Source organism: Montipora foliosa, chromosome 7 (genome assembly GCF_036669935.1).
Source record: "Montipora foliosa isolate CH-2021 chromosome 7, ASM3666993v2, whole genome shotgun sequence".
Lineage (NCBI taxonomy): Eukaryota > Metazoa > Cnidaria > Anthozoa > Scleractinia > Acroporidae > Montipora > Montipora foliosa.
The window spans coordinates 36611232-36634032 of NC_090875.1; the positions used below are offsets into that span (position 1 = coordinate 36611232).

The 22801-nt window shown below is 39.0% G+C and overlaps 1 protein-coding gene across 1 annotated transcript in view; it reads left to right on the plus strand.

Annotated features, from left to right (window-relative positions):
• Positions 1 to 22801, plus strand: part of LOC138009453 (E3 ubiquitin-protein ligase rnf213-alpha-like) — a 107450-nt gene that overhangs the window by 10870 nt on the left and 73779 nt on the right. Inside the window, exons 4-15 of the mRNA XM_068856474.1 lie at positions 3023 to 3156; positions 3636 to 3785; positions 4454 to 4656; positions 4894 to 5192; positions 6736 to 6995; positions 8830 to 9051; positions 11577 to 11757; positions 12576 to 12643; positions 13141 to 13185; positions 14826 to 15123; positions 15229 to 15324; positions 18180 to 18296. Coding sequence (XP_068712575.1) covers positions 3023 to 3156; positions 3636 to 3785; positions 4454 to 4656; positions 4894 to 5192; positions 6736 to 6995; positions 8830 to 9051; positions 11577 to 11757; positions 12576 to 12643; positions 13141 to 13185; positions 14826 to 15123; positions 15229 to 15324; positions 18180 to 18296 — 2073 coding nt within the window. The remainder of the gene's footprint in view (positions 1 to 3022; positions 3157 to 3635; positions 3786 to 4453; positions 4657 to 4893; positions 5193 to 6735; positions 6996 to 8829; positions 9052 to 11576; positions 11758 to 12575; positions 12644 to 13140; positions 13186 to 14825; positions 15124 to 15228; positions 15325 to 18179; positions 18297 to 22801) is intronic.

A 22801-nucleotide genomic window follows, 5' to 3' on the forward strand; every position in this document is an offset into this window, starting at 1 on the left:
ACTCATCGAGCAATAATCCGACAGTAAAACTGTATCTCGCATTGAAAGGTTTTCTCTTCGTAAAGTAGCTAAAATGCGCTACATTTCTCCTAAAAGCGCTTGGAGGTTAATCAGGGACGATTTTCCTGGAACGGAAAGCACATGCAAAGGTTTAACAGTTAAGAGAAAACCTATCCATGCAGCCATTGTTTAACAGGGGACGTCCATGGCAGTTGCGTTGAAGAAGGCAAGGGAGGCCCACAAGAGCGAAGAAGCCGGGGTTTTTACAATTGCTGTATCTGCGAGAAAAGTTTGTCGCTTTCTAACTTCTAAAGGATATTACTGCCGACAATCAACAGAAAAGGACTATCGACTTCGTGAATGTGCTAAAAAGATTAAGATTTGCGCTAAAAATGAGATGACAACATACTGAATATATATGGACGAAGGTTATTGCCTTTTAGTAAAATCCAACTAGTGGTCTATTATCAATGCTGCGCTCTGATTGGTTGAGCTACTAGTAGGCTATTTGTTATAGCCCACTAGTAGCGAAAAGCGCCGGCTTTGAAAACCAAAACAACAATTGAAGTCTAGCTTTAACTAGCGGAAGATGTTTTGTTTCGATATTTTTTTGACGAACTAGTTGGATTTTACTAAAACAATTATTCCTCTCGCCCTCATGGCCTCTGAGTCAATAGCCCATTCGGCCTTCGGCCTCATGGGTTATTGACTCAGAGCCCACTCGGGCTCGAGGAATAATTGTTAATTACCTTGATGTAGTTTTCTTGAGGAGGTCGTATAAAATACTAACTGATGCAGTATTTTATATAAAATGACGATGTATCGCCAACTGTCAAATAGTGTTCTGGCTTAAAATTAGTTTGCACATATATGTATTCCCCGGCCCAGTGTTACGCAAGTAAAACTTCATAAGACCCAGACAATTTAAAAGAATACTCTTTATGTTAGTACAGTTTTTAACTTATAACTCTTCGACAATTTCTGTCGGTAAGAGACATGAAAATGTAGAAAACACAAGTTATAGTTATCCAAAACACGAACTTCGCACAAGGATAGAAACTTATGACGCGTGATGTAAAACTTGTTTACATTGGTTCAGTGCGTGAGCGACTTTGTACCAAAATGGTGACACGCAGTTTAAAAACCTTACAGTATTAGACGGTTTCTACTGACTGTTTTTTCATAACAACTCCATTGTAGGCTAATGTGATATCGCTTAAGATTTTTTCGAGTCTAATTTCCCTAGACAAAACCAACAGGAGAAGAAAACAACGACGTTGTGTTAGTGTGCACGAGTCACAACTGCGTTAATTAGATTTATCAGAATATTTTTTCTCAGTGCATTTACAACGTCACCGTGCACATTTGCCTTAAAAATGGCTATTTTCTCTGATATAGTGTCCAAAACAATCGATTCACCTTCTGTATTTACTGGTCTTTCTGACTGTTTTATCATCGTGGTTCATTTGTGCATATTTCTCACCAAAAAAAGCTTTCTCAAAAATCAAAGCAAGGTCAACTACAACCTCACTTTCATTCAAAGGCCAGGTAACTAAGCACACAACTGTAAAATGGTCTATTACAGATGCACGCTAATTAACTTTGTGAGAAGATCAAGGCCGAATAAAACGGGAGCGTGGGAAAATACACTGTTGTTTTTTTCTCGGGAATTTGTGCCGCATGAAATGAATGAAAAGACTTTCGACCAGCGAACGCGCATCTAACAAAGGTGAGCTCTTCCTTGCTGTGCAAAATATTGGAGAATCGGGTGAAAAGTCAACATCCCGTGCGGAATGTCTTTTGAGTGTTGGTATTAAAATGAACTTTGTGGCCTTCCAAAAGAAGTGAAAAATCGTGCCGTGCGTTAATTAAGGGACACCAACGAACGTCATTTGAGAAAATCACTTCATCGCTGTCAGTACTGACAGTATCAACCAAAGCGATCGTGGTCGTACCAGGATTACGAAACGGTTCGAAAACAGAGTTTAGAGGATTTATAAAGTGTTTTGCCACAACCAGCAACCCCCGTTAACAAGATATTACGATGTTTTCCTTCAGGCAATAAAACTCGAACGGCCTCTGCAAATTCATCCTGGTTAAGGTCGTTCCTAAGCAGAACATGCTCAGCCACAGTCAACCTTCTATGAAATGGCTTTTTTTTGAACGAGAAACACCAACCAAATTCAAACAAACCTGAACATGATGTATGTTTCCATTTATATTCGAATTTAACACAAATATGGCGCAACATCTCACTCTAGGCCGCTAGAAATCAAGGGTTTCCTTCTCCTAAAATGTAGCATATTTCCAGCCAATTCTTTTCATAACTGAAATTCCGCAAAAATACAGTCCCAAACAAAATTGTTGAAACACTTTTCAATACCTTGCCCTCTCACAATGTTGTTTTGGCAAATGGGCTCAGAAACTCGCGTTAAAACATCATTGTGAGGGGAGAGAATAGTCGTGTACTCTTCCAACGAATTTTGTCACAGACTGTAGCTTCAGTCGAGAACTTTCTCATTTGGTCATAAGGAGAAAAATACTTTATCCGCCAAATAAAAATTTTGTATGGAGGTTTATAGTATCACTGGCAGGGTTCAGAATTTTCAGAATTTATCGCCTTCGACGTAGGAGAACGATTTTTCTATTTTCGTTGGTTTTGGAGGTTTCGCGCTTGTGAAGGATGGCAGAGTCGGTTAGCGCGCGGCCTTTGTGCAAGAGTTCCTGAGTTCGATCCTCGGATCTCACATCCTTGCTTCGACTTCTTTCCGTTCTGTGTAGCTTAAGTAGCTTTGAAATATCCGTAAAATGGAGACTGGAGGAGAGGGGGGAGTAAAATGAGCGCATCGTCAAGGTTTGTCAATTCAAGGAATTACTGTTACAAGTTATCGACGTAAAATAAAGTTGCTTTACTTTACTTTACTTTACTTTACTTTACTTTAGTAACGAATTCGAGGATACTATTTTAGAATTGAGTGAAGGTTATACTCTTCTGCCGTCTGACTTGCCTTCTTTTTATCAGATGGTAGGGACACAAAGCAAGTCCTTGAGTGTTCGCAGTGGTTCACAGCAAGAAGAGAAAACCCAGCACACACCAAGCACAAACGATAAAAATTCCGAAAAGAAACAAAGCGCTTTGCAGCAGTCGTTGTTGGCGTAAGTAAGAAAAATAACGCTAACTTTTGTTATAGCTAAAGCAGGTATGTACTAGCTCGATTTGCCATGCATCTTTCGTCCCCGCTTCCCATCTTCTGTACCTTTTTGGATAATGCTTGTTTTCCTTTACATCGCGTCATAGCTAGCTTAAGCTAGTAGATTAAATTAAAGGAACAGGCAAAACGGTACATTTTAATTCTTCTCGACAAAACAAAAATGTGATGCTATTTGCGTTTGAGACTACATAGTGATCCTTTCCATTTCCTCGAGTCTTAATAAGTAATGCTATTATTAATTTTGTTGAGCGACAGTGACCCATGGTCCACGGCCTGCACGATCTTACTAAAGATTTTGTGACTTACTTATCCGTGTCACTGCAGCCCCACCTAGGCTCTCCGTTAGAGCGTGTCTGGTGAGTCGTCTTCGTGTATTTGCTCGTAACCTGTTGCGTAGTTGTTATCTTTCAAATGTTTTCGCAGGGGCGTAGCACCTGAATCAGGCGTAACAGTTGTGTTCCACGTTTTACTTGTATCAAATTTCAATATGAAGGAAGGAAATTTGTTTATACGAGCTCATGGGGAAGACTTAGGAAACTTTCAATTAAACTGCGTGGATATGGTTGCGGCAGAGTAAGTAGCAATATTTTCTTTGCCTTTTGCGTTTCGCAATCCGTAGTTGTTTTTTAATTAGAACCCGCACTTGCTCCCGTGAAAGAAGTCTTGAGTTTGGAATCTTGAATCTTGCAACACCCACTGAAAGGTTTCGTCCATTCTTCATGAATCAACCCCTTAAAACCAAATTTAATTCTCCCAAATTCATGTGATGATTTTGAATGCTGATCTCGTTAATTATGTAGAAATGTTTTTTTTTCCCGTTGGGAACTAGAGGAAACTGGAAAAGAAATTCCAAGTAATCCTTAAAAGAATTGCCAGGATTCCTTGCGCCGGCGAGCCTCCTATAGCTCAGTGGAACATCTGAATTAATGATGGCAATTCTTTGTTGGGAGAGTTATTTTTTTGTTTTCTTTTTTTTCGAGTTTTCCCGAGTCACGATTGGAAAAAAGGCATCTCTACTGGCATTTAATTGTAGTTAAGTAATTGTCCCAGCTCCTATGAATGCCAAGATGGTGCTTTTGTCACCGCCCGTCTTTTTGCAAACTTCAAAGTTGCCGTCTTTGGTTGTGGAGCTTTCGTCCTTTTGAATTTTACACTATTTCGAGGCCTCTTATTCACAGATTGTTAAAAATTACTAAAGTAAGAATATCAATTTTCTTCTTTACTCTTAGAAACATCAAAAGTAAAGGAGTGGACAAACCTGTGCTCTATCGTGGTCAAGTTACATTAAGTGTTGATCGAGCCCGCAGACGTACAAAGTACAAATACCTTGTGGTTAAAAAGGGAACGATTTGCTGGGAAAATTTACCGCAGTTCGTGTCGTATTATTTCGGCGGCATCGTCAATCGCGTCTTAAAAATTCCCGAACCATATGTCAAGCCCGGTGGTAAGCTGGGAATGACATTATCGTTTGAGCCCGAGGCTCGTCACTTGGTCGTAAATTTTCTTACTGAGTTGCAAGCTATTGTTCGCGTGTGATTCCATCCTGGCTACTGTTTTTATTTTGTTTTTGTTTTTTGTTTTTTCTTTCTTCTCTGGCTATTTGGAGTTACTATTGTACCAGTTAATGTCTTCCTCATTGCCTGGTCTTATGGCATTTCTTCTTGTTTAAATTTTTTCTCAGAAACATGGAACCAGTTTGATGGAGTGACATTCGTGGTTGGTAATGAAGAGGGTCTTGTTGCTAGATTCAGAGGTGCAGTGCAAAGTTGGTTCTCACGGGATAAAACATCAGAGTATCTAGAAATGGCGGTGCTTCGTTCTTTACCAAGGTGGAAGGGCTTTAGTGTAGACGGCGAAGAAATCGAAGAAATGACTGCTACCGAGGCTATTGAAAAGCTAGAAAGTGTTCTTTACTGTTTGTCTCATGTTGTGATAGAAGAATTTGGTTTCTACCATAAATTTGAATTTTCATTCCAAAAGGTACGTGGTTCCGCTCAAAGTAATGTAGTTTTGTCTAGTATTACTTTTTCTGTGGAAAGCCATGGCTGGAATTTGACGGCGTTTTTAGAGAGGTGGTCGTTGTGGAAAGGCGTACGTGTCAACGTGTTTTTAAACAAGAAATATTGTTTTAATTGGTTTGGTTGGTTTCGAAATACGATTTATCGCAGGTTACAGTGAAACCTTTTGTCCGTTTGCACTCAAGTCAGTTTGCAATATTGTCACGCAATGTTGTTGTTTGATTGCCATTTTACGACAAGCATATTTCTTTATCTCGATAACCTGGTGACTAGAGGGAAATTACCTTTTTTCCTTTCGAAAACGAAACAATGTTGCTTGCTATAGCAGTCGACTTGTGAATTCGTCTAGACGAATCACCCGCTTTAGTTCATCTTGGAAGACGCACTATATGATGTAGTTGGACTGGATGTATAATGCGGCGTATTTCAAGGTTTCTAAACCAAGCACACGATCTTCGGAAGTCCAGTAGGGATTACTTGACAACGCAATATGTACGCCAGCTAATCTCCCCGCTCGCTCAACGCTCAACAATATCCGATATTGTAAGGAGGGATTTACAATTCACGTGGAAATAACTTTTCGTCCGTCCTGCAGGATCTTGGCAAAATCTTCTAAAAACTTTTAATTGCATTATGTATATGTTGGGAGTTGATCACTCTAAGGTTCCTTTTTTTTGACGAAAGTTCGGTCGTGAAAACAAGGCCAAATAAAAGTAACGGACACAGTAAGAAAGGTTTTTCAGCCGTGGAAATCCAACGGTATGCCTCGAACTGTAACACAACCGGTTGAACTGTAAGTGCCATCTCAAGTTAGTAAGTTGCGCTTGCAAGAAATATTAAATTGCAGTGGAGAAACTGTCCCTTGTGGATCAGTGTAATTAAGAGAGATTCAACAGAGGCCGAAAACAGTAAGAGTCGCTTGTTCGGTTGGCAAAATAGGATGCAGAAGCTAAATGCAGGTTTTCTTCATGCAGTGTTAACAAGAAAATTTTAAACACTCAAGAAACTGGCTGCTGAAAAGCATTGATTAGGGTGGCTAGTCGAGCAAGGCTACTCATTGGTAGATGATCGACTGTGCGTCCATTGTTAATTTTATGCCCGTAAGGGAGGGGGGAGGGGATTTTCCAGACCTATGTGTGTTGTTTATGCTCCGATTAGAGGGATGGCAGACCGATTTGTTGAAAACGTGTTTACAACGGTCTTTGAATTGTGCGAAAGAATAGTGTTTTTAATTCAACTCATGAAATCCTTAATCGTCTACTCATTGCTCGGTCTTGAGGCTCGATTTTCAATTTTCTTCTCATTGTTGCTATGTTTACGGTGTAAAAGGAGCCTTGAATCATTGGCGGTCAGCCGTAATTTAAGGATCTGGAGGAGATGGCCAAAATACTTTTATAGTAATAGGTGTTACCCTCTTTAAATAAAGGTTATTATTATTGACTGAAATAATTGGTCTGGCCATCAATACCCCTGAGCCTCTTTTCTTCATGTTTTTATGCTTTCAGACGTTAAGTGAGAATTTGCGATCAAAGATGGAGACAAACGTTCGTGGTTTGGCCAAAAGTAAAGTGGGATCAGGTTGCCATGTATCTGCGGTAGTTTCCTCGCTGGCTATCGCTGTACTGGTACATAGATTTACTATTTTGCTGAGCAGCGAGGAGGTTCTGTCACTTCTAAGTTGCTTGGCACTTGAAGTTGACCCAAGTGGGGAATCGTGTACCGTCTATGAGGAAGTTTTAAGGGAGTTTAGCCCAGATTTTAGAGTGTGAGTATATAAAAATTGTAAGCAATGAAAACCTTGTAGAATAATAAATATCACCATAGCTTCTTGTTAGCTAATGAAGTGTATTCTGCATCTTCATTTAGTGTTAATCGTGATGAAACTTTATGTGTTAGCCTTGGTAGTTGCCAGAAAGTGTAATTTCGCCGACTAGATGTTCTAACTTTTTTATTTTTGGTCTGTTCCGGTTGTGGCACGTTTTTCAATTCAATAGTTCTTTCGGGAGTCCCTGTTTTTTAAGTTGTACAGAAATGGGGTAACAATTGCTGTTTCATATTGTATTTTCTCATTTGCATTACAGATAAAACCGAAATAAGGCACTAGCTGCAAATCATTTCAGTTCTCTGGCCACAATAACTGCAATCGGAAATTTTTTTTAACTTCTGACGAAGAGCAATTCCTTTAAACTAAACAACAATATCGAGTAGGATAATTAATGAGAGTGTACAGTGCCCTATATCCTGACGTCAATCTGATTTAATACATTTTCTTCTTATAAGAACCTTTTTTATAAGAACATTTTATACGTTCTTAAAAGAACGTATTAAGAGCATTCCTCAGGCTGAGATTCGATTAAGAACATGTTTATTTTGCTCATCTGTACTTTAAATGAAAGGATAAAAAAGGGTAAATATTGAGCAGTTCTTATTTATAATTGTTCCAAAATAACTTAAACACCATCGAAGTCATCTGGTGAAACAAAGTGTGGTGTTTCATCAAGGAAATTGAGCTTGGTTTTTCAGTTTTGAAGTGTAGTGCTCAACATATGGTACCAGTAAGCCAGTCATTCTCATATGTCGTGTAAATTTAAGAACATCTTAAGAACGTTTTCAACCTCGCTCACATCGCAAAAATATATAAGAACGTTCAGCCTTGGCTCCAATATTACACGTTCTTGCAAAACTGAAAAAAAAAGAGTGTATCACCTGACCAAGAGTAAACTTTTTGTAAACCGTGTGGAGTTCATCTTTTATCTCATCAAAATAAATACTTTAAATACGAATAGAGCGCCTAAAAATTAAAATGACCGCATTTTGTCATAATACAGATTGATTGCTTGTCAACTTCCTTCGTAAAATGAAGGCAAGTTAGGAGTAAGGAATTTCTCATTCATTTTAGATTTCCTTTTATTAAAGTGCCCCTGTGACCAAAAAATCAATTCATATTTTTCTTTGGATTTCAAAACTATGTTAACAAAACACTAAGTGACCCACGTTTTAAGCCTTGATTTCAAAAAGACACCTCGTTATTTTAACTGTAATTTTCCTATTTAATGGTCCGCCATTACTAACATTATGTTCCTGAGAGAGCTGGATCGAGGAGAAAATGACGTCAAAGGCTCACTGGTTTAAGAATGCAATACGTGTGTACGCCGCAGAATTAATATGCAGCACGGGAGTTTTGGCTTTCAGACTTTTAAACTCTCACTTTGCATATATAAGAAGCTGCGTTCACACGCTGAAATTTTAAGCTAGTGAGCCTCTGACGTCACTTTTCCCTGGATCCAACTGTCTGAGGTCCAATCGGTCAGTTTTTAACGTGAGTAATGGCGGACCGTGAAATCCAGAATTTACACTCAAAGTAAACGGCCTTTGGATAAAAATCAAAGCTCAAAATTTTGCCAGTCAGGTGTTAAGCAAACACACTTTCAAAATCTGAAGGAAAAAAGGAAGTGGTTTTTTGATCACAGGGACACTTTAAGTAGTGGAAATTAAAGTTTATAGCAACCATCAGAATTTTTTGTGGCAGAAACGTTAGCTGTAATCCTTTCTGTATATTACGGGTGGCAGTTGAATGTTTCAGTGTTCACATTTTACAGGTACGCAGCAAGTGCGATCGAGAGTCTTTGTAATAAAATTACAGGGCAAGCGTGGAGCGCGTCCTACTATGAGTGGCTTTGGGCAGTACCACTGCTCCATTTCCTTAGAGGGGACTCGAGACCATTTGAGGAACCGGAAATGGATGGAAACTCAGATGCACCAGCGTGGTGGGGAGCTGAGAAACTCAAGGTTTCAAAAGAGAAACTCAAGGTTCAAAAGTGGTAAGAGAGACGTAGGGCTTCTCTACATGTTGTCGTACCCTTTCTCCTGGAAAGGAGTTTCTTCCTTCGCTCGCCCAGAGCTTACCAAAGTTGAGAAAGTAATCTGTTTTCTTCAAATTTTGTCGCTCTTTGTACAAACCTCAACTTAAAGTCTAAATTTGGGGTAGTCTGAAATTCATTTTAACAGAAAAGCTCCACCACAATATCGAATATCCCAGTAGCTAGTAGCTGAATCGGAAAGGGTGTGCCGCAGAACAGTGTCGCAATTTTACGACTTGATTTGTAATTACCCAGGCACTCCGTTGGAGGCCTGGGTTATAAATTGGGCTTCGTTTTTCACGTTCAGTCACAAATCACCGTTAAGGCTCTAAAGCGCATGCATGAAATCTAACAGCCCGCGTTACACTTGTGCCTGGGTGCAAGCAGCTATGCGTCTAGTTGTAATAGGACTGAGTGCAGTCCAATAGACCAATTTCTATATATTAAAATTCAGTCCTAAACAAAAGACATCCTCTCCTAGACTCTGGGGAATAAATATAAGGATTTGTATGAGTTTATTCCCCAGAGCCTCGAGATGATGCCTTTTGTTTAGGACTGAATTTTAATATATCGAAAGTGGGCTATTCGGTCGGTAATCATACGAGTGATTAAAGGGATTAAAAGGAAAGTACGGTCTAGGAAAAAAGTTTCTCTAAATCACGAAAACTTTTCCCCAGGAATTCGAAAATAATTGCCGTTTTGTCCAGTTCCGTGTTAAAATGTGACAAGAGCACTTTGAAGTTGCCTCTTTCTTGACTTAGAGAGCGCCATCTTGGTTATGACGTATTATGACGTAGCAATAGTCAACAAACGTGTTCGACCTTACCGATCGATCCTCTATCACTTTCTCAATGTTTTGTGACCTTTCTGCTTCGAGAAATATAAATATAAGATGAACTATGGTAAACGGTCTTGTGGTTCAACAGGTAGTAGGCCATGTAAGCCATAAGTGCGACAGAAACTCAAGTCACTTAATAGTTATAGATTTTCTAGTCAATCAAACTAGGCGGCAAAAATACCCCAGAGCAAATGTAAACAAGACAAAAACCTTGAACATGGGACAAAGAAATATTCACAAGTGTACCTTTTTCACTTTCTTCCTTCAGCGGCCGCCCGTCTTCGATGCTTCAGCAAAGGCATTTGTTTGCTTTCACACGGGAAAGCGTTTAATTCAGAATAAGCCGACGAAACTTTCAGATGTTGCGTCATAGCCTCGTTTGCATACACAAAAATAAAGATGGCGGATTTCAATTTAAATTTGCCAATTTTTGAAGCGTTATTGTTCGCTATTTAAACACATTTAGTCCAAATGAGTGGTCAAGTATGACAATACAGGTAAAGAACTTTTGATTCAGAGAAACTTTTTCGACACCGTACTTTCCCTTTAACAAAACTGGGCGACCGCTATTTGTTAATCAACAGTATGATTACAGACAGAATTGGACTCCACTCAGTCCTATTACCAATTAATCATAAATATTACACGAAAGAACGAAAAGCTGGTGCAAGGTGTATGTGGTGAAAAGCGTTAATGATTTTGATTAAAATCTCGGTTTTTGAGACTTAAAATGCAGTTTCGGTTGTGGTTGGCTTATCTAACTGTCCGAGTAAGGACTATACAATTGTAACTGTCCGACTACATGATAGGAAGCCAATTGGTAGAAAATACATGGTCTATTGAACCAATCACATTGGAGGAAAGTGTAATATTTACGGTTAACTTTATGATTGGATCGCTTTTTCGATAGAGCTAGTAGAGTTGGATCACATATTTTCAGACTTCTGAGGGAAGAATATTGCAAGTATTAAGATTATAAAGGGATGGTACTTGATGACAAGACAATAATCTATAATCGGCTTGCATTTGGTTCCTTTTACAAATTAAGGATTGACCGGTCATTTGTCAGTGCCTCGTAAGTTCTACTCTGCATTGCTATTATCCATAGTAGCTAACATAATTGATATTTTTTTCTGTCTTAACCACTGCTACTCTTTGCACTAACTGGAGACGTGATTGCTTTGATCATGGCTCATTAACTAATTCGGGATCGCGATATTTTGTTTTGACCCGTCAAAAGTAAGTAACATGAGATAAAAATCAAGTGAAGCTATGATCTTCGGAGTTGTGAACGCAGTTTTTGCAATTGCGTAGAGAAGCCTGAAAAATTCAGGACTTCAAAGGGATTTGAACCCGTGACCTCGCGATACCGTTTCGACGCTCTAACCAACTGAGCTATGAAGCCACTGACGTTGGGAGCTGGTCATTTCTGCGAAGATCATAACTTCACTTGATTTCATATCCGCAGTTCATAGATGATCCATTTCATATATCATTTCATCGATGAGATAAAAAATCGGTCACAATATGGATTGTAGTACATTAGGGGTTAGACATGGTTTACAATGATTGCAAGTTAAAAAGTTACTATACAAGACTTTCTTGGTGTTGACAAATGAATTAATCTGCATAACCTTTTCGTTGACAGCGATTTTGTGCCTCATCTTGCTTCAGCTTTTGAAGTTGATAGATTGTTGAGGAGGACTGTCCTTTTTGTTATTCCCGTCGGGCAGTTGGATGAGGTTGCTTTCACCGGATTGTTCCCTGTTTCTGATCTCTGTGTCGCTTTGATGACCTTCCTACCTCATGGACGGGTTAGCAAGGAAAAGGTTTGAAAACAATCTTGGGATGCAAGCGTTACGACACGAAAATTTGTAATTTTGTTTTTCGTTGGCTTAGTATGTGTAGTAAACAGATTTAGACCTAAAAACGTTCTCTACAAAAACATTCACGAGCTTTCTCGCACTTAAAACATGCCAATTTTTTATCTGAAAATGGGACTATTGTGGCCGAAAACGCACGTATTTTGAACGAAAATAAAGCTTTTTAAATTTTCAACTATTTTTCATTCCAAAGTGTCATATACACGTTACGAACTTAAGAAATCCGCAAGATATAATTTGATAAGATGCCAACAGCTTTAGTGAACTGGCAAACCAAATTCAAGACAGGAAAACAAGCAAAGAACAGCAACAAAAGGCACATTGCAGAAAAAGCATCACTAGCAGAGTATGGTTAGCCTGTGCTCTGTGTGCTCGTTCCTGTGTGACCATCTTTAATTTCAGAATCTTTGCTGAGATGATCTTGATAGCATGTATCCTGTAAAGAATAGTTTTTTGCAATTTTTAAGTATTATTTTCGTCCCCTAGTCGTTACTTCCACTTTTTGGGGAATTTCTACTAGCTTCTTTTTTTCGGTATTAGCATTTATTTCAAGTTCCTCATTTCACCGACTCAAATAAGTTAGTTTCGAATTTTACGTCAACAAAGGCACAGAGTCGAGGTTCAGTCGAATAATTTGCATTTCCACTTTTTTTTAAACAAAGGTGAATGCAAACTATTCCTCTGGACCTCGACTCTATTCTTTTGCCTTGGCTAAATTCGAAACCAGCCAATTCTTGCTGTCTTTTGTCTTTTTTGATTGGTAGTTGAAAACTATTGAGAGATGTGTACAAGCGATGGTTAATATAATGGAGAATGAAAAAGGTTCAAACAGGTTAGTTTACTAGTCATTAATGACGATTGGTTCATGTTTTGCGGGCGTCTATCGCGATATAGATCCACGACGAGGGAAGGTTTAAGAGCACGAAAGAACCGTAAGAGTAGCTTTCAAGTCGTACTCATCTTACTCAGTCGCCGGTCCAACCGGAGCCCTTTTTCGATAAGGCATTTGAACTTATTGCTTGCCAAATGCCAGCCTTAAAATAATGTTGAAGGAGCAATACGGTTCTTGTGTTAATGAAAACTTTGCAATTATTTTCAAGAAAATCCTATTGTATGTAGCCTTAAGAAACGCAATGAATTATACATTTATAAGCACTATAACAACCATTTATCTGTATATACTGACAGCATTGAAATTTACGGGTCATTCGTCGAAGTTGCCTGAAGAGGCTGGTCAATAACAGAGCTGTCGCAATAAAACGATGAAGCTCTGGGCTGAATTATGAAGACTAATCATCACTCCTCTATTATTTTTGTTTTATTCATCAGAAATTATATGTCACACTCTACAGCCAATATCGAGCATTTTACTCAGTAAGGACTCTACCATACCCACTTTTTAGAGAATAATACATGGGCGCACAGAGGTATGAAATTTCTCTTCTCGTGTTCATCTCGATATCTCACTCGTGAGGTATAGAGTTGAAAACTCGAAGAGAAATGCCATATCTCGGCGCTCCCATCTCTCTCCCTGCTATATATAGTACAGTAAGGTAGGGAGGGGATATATTAGCAACTAATTGCCTTATTTACGTAGGATCATCACCCTATTCCCGTTTGGATGGTGATTTGTCAGCGATTTCTGAGAAATACAAGCAGACAAGGTTAATTTGGGATCAGAAATCAACCCAACTAAGTAAGCAAGTGAAACTGTGGCTCAACCAGGAATCGAACCTGGGTCTTCCAGAATATCGGTCGGATGCCTTAACAACTAGGACACTGAACCAACCACAAAGACAATACATACACAACACAACTGTGGCTTCATAGCGGCTAGGCCCGAGGAGACAATTTCACACACTTTCTGCAATCAGGATCACGTCATTACTGCCCATTGTCATTGTGGTTGGTTGAGTGGCCTAGTGGTTAAGGCATCCGACCTGTAATCTGGAGACTAGGTTCAATTCCTGGCTGAGCCACATTTTCGAATTGCCATCCAAAAGGGAATAGGCTGGTGATCGTAAGTAAATAAGGCAATCAGTTGCTAATATATCCCCTCCCTACCTTTGTAGGGATATTTAGCCATGCATCGCTGATCGACCGGGGAGTAGTGACGTGATCCTGATTGCAGAAAATGTGTGAAATTGTCTCCTCAGACCTAGCCGCTATGAAGTCACAGTTGTGTTTGTGTTTTGTATGTGTTGTCTTTATGGTTTCATTGTGGTTGGCTCAGTGGCCTAGTGGTTAAGGCATGCGAGCGGTAATCTGGAGATCCAGGTTCAACACATTTTCACTTGCTTACTTAGTTGCGTTGATTTTTGTTCCTAAATTAATATATATATAAGAAACGAGGACGGACAACTTCTGACGTAATAAAAGTTTGAGAATTATAGCATAAATTCGCAGCCAGGGGGACGCAGCTCATATTGATAGATTGTTACTCGCCAGGAAAGCCTACTGGACCGCACAACTATGCACACTTAATCCTCACAGTCTTAACAAAAGACGCGAGTTCAGATCGCGTCCTCTATAATACTTAATTAGCGCATCAGTATATACCGTGTAATTAAGTTCTTTGCAACGGATCGGGAAAATTCCGCCGTTTGCGAATTCTTGCCTGTTAAGCTTATTTAAGCTTATTGTCAAGGTTTGTATTGTATTACGCAACGTCATTTACATTTACATTCATTTACATTTTTTACGTTTAGTTATAAATTCTTGCAAATTTGTAAACCTACTAGAATTTTTAGCTTTTTTGATTTTTTATCTGTAAATAAGTTCCACATCTGAAGAAGGCCGAAACGTCGTATTAAAGCCGCAACAGTTAGAAGTTTGCTTCATGTTTCATCATTTTACACTAACCCAAAAATTCACATTGAAGCACTGTATCCTTCTTGGATCCTTCTACTGGGAGCTCATCGTTTGGTTTACCACATTTATTCTGTCAATCATATAATATCAAATGAATGAAACCAAAAGAGACGTCGATTAGTGTGACCATTTTCTCATTGTAGGCCTCAAGAGGAAATCACTGGCTTCACAATGTCTTCATGTTTGAAGCTGGCTGTGATGTTCACCGAAAAAAACTCCTTCCGAGATCACACTGAGCTAATCTGCCTTTCGATAAAGCTGTTTCTTATAAGCATCCACAAATGGGAAATTGACCAAGAAAAGATTACCGAGGAAACTGAGCGTCAGACGGAATTTGCCATCGGTCAACTTTTACAGAAACTTCAGTTAAAATTTGCTCATGAGTTTCGCTGGGAGATAGCGTATCACATCCAGGGACAGCGTCTTACAAAACAGCTTCAGGTGTGACATACAATTTATGTTCTACCAGAGGATCCTCTTAAAAGCTGAAGATTTGTCTCAATCCGGACAGAAGAAGACCATCATAAATTCTTTTTCATTCTTTAGGTTTGGAGCAAGCTTTTGAGCGTCGCGGATGGATGTCGGGCAGGTGAAATCTACCGCAGTCATTTGGGAAAACAATTTGAAGACCAAGCGGCAAAGGTAAAGTCTCCTAATGTAAATTGCTATTGATTCTTTCCCTTACGCTTTCGAAGAACGATATCTGTCATTATGGCTTGTTCAAATCTCTTGCCTCGATCTCAAGTTTGGGTGACCTCCTTCTGGTTATTTCTAGATAACACCAATCATGTTCTATCAGTCAATTTTCAAGTACTTGCCTAACTTATTTATTTTATTTATCCGACCTGAAGGGAAAAAACGACAACAGCAACAAAACAACTTAAACGTAAGAAGAAATTTATCTAAATTAGTTTGGTAAGAACAATAAACTGTCCCTTGTGACCGGAATACGTTTTGACGCAGTCTTTGCATTACTAGAAGCGAAATTCCCAGTCAAAGTAGTTCATTGAATCGCTCATAATCGACAGTCAGTGTAAAGAGTCTTTTGACCGTTGGAGACTAAAAGTTTCTCCTGGAACTTGTCGGGCAATTTTTCGCGAGAGACGTTTTCACAATCCTCGATAAGTTGCTGGACAGTTGTTCAATTAGGTAACGCTTCTTCTCTCTCTTTTGACTTTTGTACTCGTGACTTGAATGTACCTTTGTCTTAGCCACCCACCTTGTCATTTTGACGCAATTCGCCAGAAAGGTGCTACACTACGCAATGTTGGAAAAATACGCTGCAAAAAAGTGAAAAGCGAAACTCGACTGTACTTTTGATAACAGTCTCTGCAGTGTCTCTCGCCACAGTTTTGGCAGTTGTAGGTTTATTTCATACAAGTCATTATGTCTCGCAAAAAGTTGATAAGGGTAAAATTTCCACCGTAAAGAGATAACGTGGTGACGTTTCGCGCATTAGCCTTTTGTCAGAGCGAATAGAGGGATTGTGGGTTGTGTTTTTATATAGGGGGAGGGGGGAGGAGGAGCTATGCTGTTGGTGGAAGTGTGGTGATTTGAAGTAACGAATGGATTAGTTGAACGATAGAGGTTTTTTCGGCTCTCTGTGTTTCCTTGAAATAGGGAAAGACCTCAAATTGTCATGTTGTGGGTAGAGTGGCTCAGGAGGTTGAAATCAGTAGCGCGCAACAGGTGTCGATGGATCGTCTAGTTCCTGAGATCTTGTTAGCGTTTTGGATCAAAGGACAAGTTTTGCATCGTGAGCGTGTGGATTTGAAGGTTCCCGGTTGGTTGTCGATCTTCGCTGACTAGAAAGTTGTCTATGGTCTTGTCGCATTTGAAAGATACGAATGTTGTAAGTGGCTACCCGAATGGGCAAGATGGAGCAATACTGTCGCTCGGGATTGCCCGTATTGTTCCCGCAATAAAATTTCGCCGAAGTCCAAGCGGGTGTGATTTCTCTGTCGGGATGGAACTAGAAAACAAGAAAACCGAAACTCGCCATCACTTTTGCATATAACTGGCTTCCTTTTCAGTGCTCGAAAATAAACAAGTACGAAGATCATTTTTTCAGTGTTCTTTATGCCATATAATAAATCCGTTATTGACCAAGGTAGTGAAATCAAGATGGCTGGATATTGGCCTCGTTCCTTTTTTTGCGTTTTTATAGACCTCGACTTCGTCCAGGTCCATAAAGATGCAAAAAGAGAACTTGACCAATATCCAGCCATCTTGACCCCGTGTTTGGTCACTAATATATATTTATTTTGTTCTCCAGCTTCTCAGCGGTCCGGAACCCTTAATCCCTGAATCTGATTGGCTAATCGCGCGCTCTAGCGCGCTTTTCTCATCCGGACCCCGACTACGGACCGCTCCGATATAAAGAAGCAAATAAAGCCATTTTCGATTTTTCGTGAAAGTTTGTTGCTTTGATTTGAAGCTTATTACTCAACTGTATTTCAAGCCGTGCGCTCCTTTTTCGCTTATATCAATTTCTGTCACGTATCGGACATTATAGGCCCTTTCATAGTCATGCCCATAGAAAAAAAATAAACACGTTATTTGCCGGCCTAGGTCGGTCCGTATTGGGGAAAACTGTGTCCTCGGTTTCGAGTATGGCCCTCAGCCTGCGGCCTCGTGCCATAATCGAGACCTCTGGCACAGTTTTTGCAAAGGCGGACCTCCCGGGCGGCAAATAACATAAAAATATATAAATTTGACTCGTCAAAGGGTCGTTTTTTAGAATTCTGTAATCTTTAGGGGGGTTATTTTTTACTGTAAAGTTGTGTGGGTGATAGGTGATGGGGAATGGGATTCTTAGGTTTTTCTTCGTTTGATTTTCTGCGATGTATGTAGCGCTGTTTCCTGTGTTGACCGCAGGGTCGGGATAGCCACACTTACAAAAAAAAAAAGTGGCACATTACCTCGGCTTTTCGCTGAAATTGTTGTTTTGACTGCAGAGGCATTTGAGCATAAGAAATTGAGAGTGAGATTGAGTTCTTACACGTTGTGGATGGGAGGAGGAGTGTAGTAGGCAAATGTGTGAATCATTTGGTTTGTAATGTACGGCGGTGTTGATTGACACAGTTACCGATGAAGCGTTTGTAAAGATCAGGTTTTGGTCCGTTGTATTCAGAGAAAAATTTGTGTTCGATACAGCCAAAAAAAAGGTTGGAGTATTTATATCCCATCTTGGTTCCCATTGCGACGCCATTAGTTTGCTTGTAATGTTTCTCAAAGCCTTAAACAGGTTCTAGGAATAGAGGTAATTAGGTTTTGGGCAGTATTTGGTAATTGTTGTTTGCTTCAGTACGAGGTCCTGGGTGTCTTTTTTGGTTGTCCGAAGAGAGGTTATTTCTACTGAGTACAGAAAAATAGATGTTGGTTTAGTTGAAATGTTTAGTTGTCAAAGAATGTGTAAGAAGTGTATTCTCCATCAATAATAATTGGGTCACCTGCACCACTCTGAATCTGAAAGTCTTCTTTATTATTTTTGCAAGATGCAAGAAATTGACCTATGTGAGATGTTTTGTGACGTTAACCTTGATCAACACGACAAGGTCATTGGAGAGTCCCTCACCAAACTTGCCTTTAAAGCGGTGGAGAAGATAATAAATGTAAGTATAATCACCTTCACATGGGAGTATTCGTCACGACTATAATCCCCCTGTCCCACAAGTGCCATGTTCCAGTGGTTGTTTATTACTTCGAGCTTCGAGAGTGTTCAATACTGGCATGGGTATAGCAAATAAAATACAGTAAGATTGATGGGAAACAGTCGTACTGTTGACTCTGTTTCATTCATACAGGTCTGTTTCGGATAGAGCGAAAGTTCTACACTCATTAGTGCTTAGTACAGACAAACGCCATCAACCGAAAACCGGAATAGAACACGAAACATAAGTTGGTTCAATCCACCTTTCGACCAAAATGCAAAAACGAACGCCGGAAAGAAGTTTTTGAAGATTGTAAGGAAATGCTTTCCCCCGGAAAATAAACTCCACAAGATTTTCAACACCAACACCGTCAATATTTCATACAGCTGTATGCCGAACGTGCGAACACTAATCGAAGGAAACAACAAAAGAATACTACATAGCGACGCAGATACAGAGAACAACAGAAATTGTAACTGCGACAACAGGAAGACAGAAACGTACGTAGGTCTAACTGCCACCTCTTTCAAAGCGCGACTAGCGAACCATAAGGCGTCATTTAACATCTAAGCGAAATGCAACAGAACTCAGCAAATACATCTGGCAAGTGAAAGACAACAACCTTCACTAAGCAATCAAATTGAGAATACTAAGCAATGCACCGCACTACTCGAAGACGACGAAAAAATGCCGACTATGCTTTACTGAGAGGTTTTCATCCTATGCAAGTCAAACATCGCTGCATTAAACAAACGAAAGAAACTCGTCAGTAAATGCAGACACAAGGGTAAATTCCTATTACAGAACGTTAAATAATAAGAATTCCTGCGTTACAACGAACAAATCTCGGAATGAAATTTAGCGTGAGTCACTCTATTGAAGCTTATTACTCAACTGTATTTCAAGCCGTGCGCTCCTTTTTCGCTAATATCAACATTTTAGGCCCTTTCATAGCAATCCCATAGAAAAAAAAAATAAACACTTTATTTGCCGGCCTAGGTCGGTCCGTATTGGGGAAAACTGTGTCCTCGGTTTTTGATTATTTGATTATTTATTTATTTTTGTAAAAGCGTGTTATAAGTTTGAGACACTAGAATCGCGGAACTCTTTGTATTTCTGACAAGCAGAAATGTTCTAAGCAATGTGCTGTGGTAAACAACATGCTGTTTTTATCTAAACAGCAGTATTTTAACAGTGTAGTTGCTGATAATGACCAACTCTCTTTTCAAAACTGTTTCTAATTTGCTCTATCCTAAACAGAACCCACAGTATCCTCCCAGTTTCGATGATACTTGCCTGGCATTAGACAGGGTTTTTCAGCTGTTTCTGACACAGTTCTATCGCAATTAGAAATTATCACCTGCTCATCTGCTTTTTGTTGTTTTAAGGAAGTGAGCGAAGGTGATGTTTTACGCCTAATAGGGTCGTCAGTGAAATCGTGCAGTCTTGATCCAATTCCTGCCTCTCTTTTGTTAAAGTGTCTGGATTCTTTTTTACCTACTTTGGTGAAAATTATCAACCTTTCTCTGTTTAAAGGTGTGTTTCCTGATTCTCTTAAAGTGGCCAAACTCACTCCTATTCTTAAAAAAGCTAATGCTGATCATGAAGTTGTTTCAAATCTTCAGTTTTTATCTAAACTGATTGAAAAGACTGTTGCGTATCAGCTTAATTGTTGTCTTGCTGGACATGATCTTCATGCTTTGTTTCAGTCGGCGTATAAAGCTATGCACAGCACTGAAACGGCTTTGGTACGTGTCTACAACGACATCCTTCAATCTGTTGATGCTGGCGACTGTGTCATTCTGATTTTCCTTTATATGTCAGCTGCGTTTGATAGTTGTTCATGATGTCTTACTTGATAGACTTGCTAATCGTTTTGGTGTGAGGGATGTTGTTCTAAGCTGGTTTAGTTCGTACCTCACGAATAGGAAGCAATTCGTTGGTATCAATGAGTCTTCCTCGTGCCCTGTCAACCTTGATTTTGGAGTGCCACAGGGCTCAGTACTAGGGCCTCTTCTTTACTTGCTCTATACCTCTCCATTAGCTGACGTTGTTAAGCGTCATAAAGTCAGTTATCATTTTTACGCTAATGATTTTCAGTTGTATTTGTCGTTTAAGGGCACCAACAGCTTGTACAATCAAGACAGTCTTTGGAGCAATGTCTCACTGACATTTCATCGTGGATGCTTCCTAATGGTTTGAAGTTAAATCATGATAAGACAGAGCTGACGTGCACCCACTCTAGGTTTCTTAGTTGCCCTCCATTAGATGAGATCGTAGTTTGTGGTGAAACTATTGTCCCTTGTACTTCTGCTGTTAATTTGGGAATAGTTTTCGATGAATGCATGACTGGGGAACTTCAAGTCAGCAAAATTTGCAAGTCGTCTTACTTTCACTTAAGAAATCTGTCTTCCATTAGGAAATATCTTACTACTAATGCTGCTCACACTATTGTTCACGCTTTCATTTCCTCTAGACTCGATTACTGAAATGCTCTTCTTTATGGGCTCCCTAAATATCTTATTGACAGGCGTGTTGTCGCTTTCACAGGGAAGTTTGATCACATCACCACTGTGTTGATTGATCTTCATTGGCTTCCTGTATACTATAGAGTTATCTTCAAGTTGCTTCTGCTCACTTATAAGACCTTAAATGGTCTGGCTCCTTGCTATCTGTATGATCTTCTTTCTTATCGTTCCTCTGTTACAAATAAACTTCTTGTTGAACCTAGAGCTAAGCTCACCACTTATGGTTTTCGGTCCTTTTCATTCGCCTCTCCGAGACTTTGGAATAGGTTACCTTTAGATATTCGTTTTTGCTCCTCAGTTGCTAGTTTTAAAAGCAGACTCAAAGCGTTTCTCTTTACATTATTTCTTGATAATAGGAAATTTAAGTAGTTATTTGATTTTTCTTCTTAATCATTTTCGTTTTTTATCGACTGATTTGATATTTCTTTCGTCATTTGATTTTATCATCATCATTTCAATAATTGTTGTTTGAAATAATAATAATATTTTATAGATCGTTTATAGAATAAATAATATTTATTGTATAATAACATTCTATAGAATTTAATGTTTTTAAATCGTTTTATTGTAAATTACTGTAAATTGTAAATTGTTAAGCGCCATGGACAGCGATACATGGATATGAGCGCTATATAATTAACAATTATTCCATGAGCGCGCGTTGGATATGAGATGATAGCTAGCCACCGAGGCGCGTAGCGCCGAGTTGGCTATAATCATCTCATATCCAACAAGCGCGAGTGGAATAATTGTTTTATTAAAAACAGCCCCAAAATATAGAAAACTACAATCTCGGACAAAACCTGTTTAGACAAAGCGGCATTTTTGGTACTCCAACCACTTACCCAAACGTTCAGCTTAAAAGCCGCCCTTTCCCCTCCCCCCAAACTCAATGTTGCCTTATCTTGGTCGGAAATTTGCTGTAGAACATATGACAATATTCAGCAACATTGACTGAGGGGGAAGGGGAGTGGGAAGGGGGGAGTACGTAGGGGTGTGTCAAAATGGAGGTGAATTAGTGTCACTGTCTCAACAGTTTTGTCCGAGATTGTAGACTACAATAAAAATAAAAAGGCCCAAAAAATCACGCATATGCTTGCCGTGTTTGTAGATCATGGTATAATGGTTCATAACCCATGATGGCTTAGCCAATCAAAACTCTCGAATTGCATTATCCAATGATCCAGTTTCTAATAAATAAAGTTATTATTATTATTTTCATAGCACCTATGCTACACTAATTAGAACGCGCGAACAAAAGAAAGAAAACAATGACGTTGCGATATGATGTTTTATAATGTATGACATATTCCCTGTAGATCACTCTGTATTAAGCACTGTAGAGTTTAGAGCTTTCGCTCTATACGAAACAGACCTGTATGCATCAAACAGAATCAGAAGTACGACCGTCTTTCATCAATCTTATTTTATTTGCTGTACTCGTTGTAGTATTGTGCACTCATGAAGCACGAAATCATTAACAACCACTGGAACATATATGTATATATATATATCTGTGTGTATATTATTCCATTAAAAAATTCGCATACATTATGCATGAGTTTTAAGAGCTTTTTCTTTCGTTCTTTTTCTTTTTTTTCGTGAGACAAATAATTGCAATTTCATTTTCTAACTTTTTAATTTGTATAGTTCATTAGTTGTATTGTTACACGTATTGTTCCATGTCGACAGTTACCTTTGTTATCATTCTATTGTTGTAAACTTTCTTTTAATTTGTAGGGTAACTTAGTTGGAGTATTGTTCATTTATTGTTATTAGATCCTATTTAAACTTCATTTGTAACTACACTTTTATCAACTGATGAAGGTCGTGAGACCGAAACTTTTTGTAAAGTTCTTATTTTTTACCTGTTTTCACATCAATAGTTGTTTTTGATCGGTCTCCATTTTAACAATTTTTACTATAGGCTAAGCTGAA